Below are 6,696 nucleotides of genomic sequence, written 5' to 3' on the forward strand. Positions count from 1 at the left end.
TTACAAAAAAACTATAAATATTAAAATACATTTAAACATAAAAGCAAATATAAGATAAAAAACAATGCTATACAATCTATTCAATCAATATTATGAAAACTATCGGAGTCTAAGAATATTAAATGTACCCCACTCTAGGTTATCCAACAGTAAGGAAAGTGTTGGACTTTGTATTGGTAGATTTACTATTCCTACTGCAGTCAATGCAACAGTAGGGAAAACATTGGAATTCGAAGGGGTTAAATTAACTATTTCAACTCCAAACAAGGCAAAGGTAGAGAAAGAGTTGGATTTTGGAGTGGTAAAATTTACTATTTTCACTCAAATCTGTGCAACAGTAGGGAAAATATTGGACTTTGGAGGGGTGACATTTACTATTCCCACTCTTGTCTCTGCAACAGTAGGGAAAGTGCTGGATTTCCGAGGGTGAAATGTACTATTTGCACTCCTGTCTTAGAAACAGTAGCAAAAGGGTTGGATTTTGAAGGGTTACATTTACTATTCCAACTCCAAACAAGGCACCAGTAGGAAAAGTGTTGGATTTTGGAGAGTAAAATGTAATATTCCCACTCCAAAAAGCGCATTAGTAGGTAAAATGTTGGATTTTGGAGGGGTGAAAAGTACTATTCCCATTCCAGTCCAAGCAACAGTAGTGAAAGCATTGGATATCGAAGGGGTTAAATTTACTATTCCTGCTCCAGTCTACACAACAGTAGGTAAAGTTTCGGATTTTGGAGAGCTTAAATTTATTATTCTCACTCCAAACAAGGCAATAGTAGGGAAAGCATTGGATTTCAGAGGGGTAAAATGTACTAATCCCAATATAAACAGCGCAATTGTAGGGAAAGTGTAGGAATTTGGATAGGTGAAAGTTACTATTTCCATTCCAGTCTCTGCAACAGTAATGAGCACATTCGATTTCGGAGGGGCAAAATTTACTATTGCCATTCCACTCAGGGCAACAGTAGGGTAAGTGTTGGATTTTGAAAGGGTGGACTGTTCTATTCCCACTCAGATCTGCGCAATAGTAGGATAAGTGTTAGAATCTGAAGGGGTAACACTTACTATTTCTGCTCCAGGATGTGGAACAGTAGGAAAATCGTTGGATTGCGGAGAAGGAAAATATACTATTCCCATTCCAAACAGTGTATTAGTCGGGAAAGTGTTGGACATTGATGGGTAAAATTTACTATTTCCTCTCCAGTCTCTGCCACGGTAGGGAACATGTTGGATTTTGGAGGGGTGAAATTTACTATTCCACTCCAAACAACGCAGCTGTAGGTAAGGGTTGAACTGTGAAGATGTTAATTTTATTATTCATACTGCAGTCTGAACAAGAGTAGGGAAAAACACATTCCTTATACAAGTAACTCCAGGAATGTAGAAAAAATACAAAAGTTAAAAAAAATTAATTACAATTCAAAATATCTTTATGTATTTAAAAAACTAAAAACAATCAGTTTACATACTTACTATTGAAGAAAATAATATTGATCAATTAATAAATGTTATTCAATTATTAATTAATTTCCCATCATGTACCCCTACCAACCCAGAAATTATCTCTTAAAATATAACCAAAGCAATTCCATAACTTACATATTTAAAATAAATAATTAATTACAAATTACTTGTTAGTTAACTTCCCACCCAAAACCTTTACAAACCCAGCATCTCGTGACTAAAATGTAACTCAAATAAATAAGTAAAGCACAATTTACATTATTAATAATCAATTACATTAACAATTAATAATTAATTATGAATTCATTATTACTTAATTAACTTCAAACCCTACACTCTTACAAAGCTAGCAACCCACACCTAAAATATGGCTAAAATAAATCAGTATTACATGAGTTACATAAGTAATACCAAGCACATAATTACAAATTATTAATTAACTAATTATTTTTTGCTTCATAAAATTACAAACTATATTTAAAAAATAATAATTCCACTAACGAAAGTAACACATAAAATTAATATGAACTAAAACACATTCACATAATTGAAACTATATTTTTAGGACTACATTATTGAAAATGATATTAAAAATGATATTCTTAAACACAATATTACTTACCTAAAAACATAATATTCTTGACATCAATATTTTTTCATCACAATATTTTTGTGTCACAATATTTTTTAATGACATTTTTGTCTCACAATATTTACAACTTGAAATGTTGTCCAAACATTGCTTTTAAGTGCGCCCAGTCTATTTAAGGTATCCAGGTATCACTTTCCTTCCTTCTTTGACATTGTAGAGCTGTGACTGAACACAGAAACCATTGTTCCAAACTTGGGGCCTGGTGTATTATGTTGCCCTTGCGTCATACATGGTGTTGCTAGGGCAGTGCAGTACTTAATTCAGATTTACAAGCAACGCAAGACCACCTTGAGTGAACCTGCGTTGCTTGGTAAATCTAGAGTAACGCAAGGCAGCACAAGTCGCCGCCTTGCGTTACTATGGCCTGGGAAAACATTCACTGGGTGGAGTGTGGGTGTTCCCATGCATCCATCAATGTATTTTGGTGCATTCCCCCATTTACCAAGACTGATGAATCTAGGAATGTGTCAAAATGCTATGCCTTCCCAGAAGAGGCGCAACAAGGAGAAATTTCTTTACTTCTCATTGTTTCCTCTTTTTTAAGTGTGTCCATTCTGCAGCACATTTAGAAAGAGGAAAAAACCTTTAAGGATTGTTTTTGTACAGAAGGGGCCCCCGTCCTGCACAAAATCAATCTTGCCTTCAATGCACTCATCCTTGCACCGTGGCACAAGAGTGCCTGCGTTGGCACTAGGCAGCAGATTGTGCGCCAATGCTGGCATAGAGCAGTAATGCGTCATATATTGGTAAATATAGTTAATTCCTGCCCTTTTCGTTTCGCATGGCAGAGCAAGTTGTCTTGCTGCATTGTGTGAAATATTGATAAATCGGGCCAGAGAGTCTTAGGTGCTGTGCCATACTTGTGATCCTGCACACTTGGAGGCCTGTTCACATAGCAATTTTGAGTACATAAACTAGTACTGCTGTTGTACTCTTTTATGTACTTCTACTTGCCTTTGTGAATTGGATCCAAAATATCTCAAATAGAAATATTCATATATATTTATTGCAATTGGAAAGACATTTTTCTGCTTTTCACTTTTACTAATATGAAGTTTGATGTTTTGGGTTCGATTCACAGAGGCATCTAATAATACGTAAAAGAGTACTCCTGTGGTACAACTTCCTGTACTTCTAATTGCTTTTGTAAATCAGCCTCCTGGTGTTGTAAAATGAGATCTGATACTGATAAGATTTGGTACTAATGGCTTATACATAATGTTATGGCTATTAAAGTATTTTGTTGACCAACAGCTTTTTTTCCATTTATTTGCAGGTATACTTGAGTGGCCATTTTGGACTAAGTTGGTGGTGGTGGCTATTGGTTTCACTGGAGGACTTCTCTTCATGTATGTGCAGTGCAAAGTGTATGTTCAATTGTGGAGAAGACTTAAAGCTTATAATAGAGTAATATATGTACAGAACTGCCCGGAAACCAGCAAAAAGCATCTTTTTGAAAAACCTGCGGTTTCAGAGCCACCTTTTGAGAGTAAGGAAGTGTTTGGAATCCATCACTCAGATACAAACTCTTCACACTACACAGAACCAGAGGACTGCAATGCAGCAATTCTAAACGTTTGACTTGTTTAGAAAAAAAACAATGCAAAAAACGTTTGTTTACTGTATGCTGTGACAGAGTAAATGACTACGGACAATTATGAGAAGTTGAACTTCTTTGTTTTTAAAATTTTTTATATGGCACCATTGGAATATTCTTCTCAGCTGTTAACATGATATCATCCTATTCCTTTCAGAATTTCAATAGTTGGATGTAGTAACGAAACTGCAGAATCTAAGCATACTTCCTAAGAGAAGCGTACTTTTAAGGATGTGGCAACATGATATGTTGATGAGCCAAAGTGCCAGCGTTGAAAGGCAAGTCACTGCCACAGTCGTGCACCTGGCAAATAGGCCCTGTCATCGCAGAGAACTTTTATCAGTTGTTAAGAGACTGGTATGAAAGAGAACATTAGCAATGGATTTCATTAACATCAATCTTTTTTTGTGCATATGTTTGTCTTCTCTTTACTTTGATGGTTTGTACATCAGAGAGCACATTTAAGCAGTGGCTATATTGTTATTTGGATGGGTCCAATGAATTGTTTTGCAGATACTTACAAATCATCCCAGGGTCTACAGTAAATGTGCCCAAAGCTAGTTACATAAAAAGTGAAGATTATGAAAATAATAATTTGGTTTCAGATTTGATAGTATGATAGAATTAAAAAAGATAACTTGGGTTTGGAATAACATGTCATTTATTTTAATGTATTTCCACTGAGTTTACTGTACAGACCCCTGCATTACTATACCAGACTCCTGTTGGGCGGAAGTTTGACCCATGCAGAAGGACCTAAAGCATACTATTGTCTGCAAATCATGCTTGGATGATTGATATAAGATTCTGTTTCACAGGACCGCTTACAATAAAGCAAAAAGGTATACAGCACTTTTTCTGATCTTTGTTTTGTATTATGTGAAACTGCTGGTGGTGATCCTTGAACTTGTATCAGAACAGTCTTTGTAAAACGTATGCCAATCTTTTCCTAATGTACAGAAGACATGATACATGTGCACGCTGTGTAATCTGCAGTGGTGTTTCTTCTGACTAACACTTTGGATGTCACTTTAGCCCAGCAGTGAAATAAGCCACGTACATCACATAGCACAATCTGGCCCCTGGCAGGAATCCTATAAACCTTGCATCTATTTAGTCAGTTTCATCCTATCATTCCTTCATGTGTAGGTTGCAGTATCAGTACCAACAAGAATACAACATTGCAACTGATAGATGGCCATTGAGGAACATTTAAATAGTTAATATTGTTGTTCTTTTTAAGTGGCTACTCGCATCAAATTATTATCCTCACCCTGACAGTATCTTGACAAGGGCTGGTGAATGATACAATTCCTGGTACAATTTGCCCTACTCATTTTCCCTTTGTATTGGCGTAAACACATCTTGTACTATCACAAGTTAAGACAGTTGCCTCTACCCTTTTCTTTAGGAAACTTTTGAATAATAATTGCAGCCAGATAAGAAGCATTGTGCTTTAGAACTGTGTTAGTCTGCATTTTTTGTCGTTATTTGTCTCTTGTACTTTTAGATAATGAAAAGTAACCATGAAAAGCTAAAATCCATCTCATTAAAAAAAGGCGTGGCCTGCTAGCTGGAATATTATTTTGAAGAGTGTTTAGTGTCAAGCACGCCACCAAAAGGGAACACTATTTTCCCCTGTACTCCAGGGATCTTTTTTTGCTGATTCTACTTTATTCATCTTATCTTTGTGGGCTTTTTGTGGGTGCCTAGAACATATGTAGAAAGGACATTGGAAAACAAATTAACTTCAGCCAGAAGTGAAACCTGAAATATTTATGAGGTATCATTTGGCAAATATATCAGACTATCACCCCTGTGACTTACCCATTTTGGACGTAACCATTTATTTATTTAGATGAGTTTCTTAGACCAGATTAAAAAAAATCTGAATATAGTTTGTCAGGGATGTTTTTTACTAATATGTGTTGGATCTGAAAGTGTTTTTTTTTTTGATATAGCATTAATTGTAATAGTATGAAATAATTGAGGATAAACGAAGGTTAATATATTCGAGGTGTAACTGATTTTAGTATGCTATATTTTGGACTTCGGGGGTTGTCTCCTCAATACTGTCACTTGAAGATATAATTTGATAAAAAATAACCCTTGAAAAGAAAACATCAACGTGTCATCTTGTGATTCCAAATGGTCCTTCATGTATTTAATGTTAGATGTTCAGTCACAAGTACCTTTTAGTTTGTTAGGCACTCTACGCTTCACTTGGCTCAAGTTATACTCAGTTGTCTGTGTGTAACCAGAAAAAATGCACCTAAAAAGGGAACATATTCCGATTGTTTTACATTTTGTGTTTTGTAAAAGTTTATCTTTACCTATGTCCTACTAAAAATACTCCTGACCTCCCTTTTTTCCTTCAAAAAATAAAAGTTTTAAATACAGAATGATTGTATTATTTCAAATATTGATAAAACAAACTTTGGAATAAAGTGATATTTACCCATAATTTCAGGTTTGTTTGTAGAGAAAAAATGCTGATTATGAAAACATTGATATAAGTGCATACCAGTTCTTTTTAAGACCTGTTCTGTTGTAACTAACTTATATAGTGCACCTTCAACGTAGGTCTCTTGGTGTTGGGGTAAATAAGGTGAAATCTGCTCAATGTTATTGACAGTAAGCTTGTGTGAACAGCCACATTTTGAGCAACTTCCTGAAGCTCATGTTATTTGCTGCTAGTCTAATTTCCATTGGGCGTGACTTCCAGATATGGGAGACAGATCACTACGAATCTTGCTCCTCCCATCCTTTTTCGCTTGAATCTCAGAACCGTTAGAAGGTTCAAATGAGGTGAGCTGAGATTGCGTGTCGGGGTATAGCTCTGGATTCTTGAAGATATCAACTCCGGGCCTTTGTTATGGAGTGCTTTATAGATAGTACAGTTTGTTTTGAAGATAGACCATTGAGCCACCAGAAGCCAATGTAGTTTCTTCATCAGGGGTTAGATATGACAGTGTTTAAGTGG

At 35.6% G+C, this 6,696-nt stretch overlaps 1 protein-coding gene across 7 annotated transcripts in view; it reads left to right on the forward strand.

The window, feature by feature from the left end:
- The window catches only part of MARCHF8 (membrane associated ring-CH-type finger 8), a 713,145-nt gene extending 707,033 nt beyond the window's left edge, over positions 1 to 6,112 (forward strand). For 6 of the 7 annotated variants that reach the window (XM_086922313.1, XM_086922312.1, XM_086922310.1 and 3 more), the window contains one exon: positions 3,393 to 6,112. In XM_086922313.1, coding sequence (XP_086778439.1) covers positions 3,393 to 3,697 — 305 coding nt within the window. In that variant the 3' untranslated portion in view covers positions 3,698 to 6,112. The remainder of the gene's footprint in view (positions 1 to 3,392) is intronic. The other variant, XM_086922315.1, reaches the window with a different exon arrangement.
- Positions 6,113 to 6,696: the final 584 nt, after the last annotated feature.

The sequence above is a fragment of the Lissotriton vulgaris genome, chromosome 5 (genome assembly GCF_964263255.1).
Source record: "Lissotriton vulgaris chromosome 5, aLisVul1.2, whole genome shotgun sequence".
NCBI lineage: Eukaryota > Metazoa > Chordata > Amphibia > Caudata > Salamandridae > Lissotriton > Lissotriton vulgaris.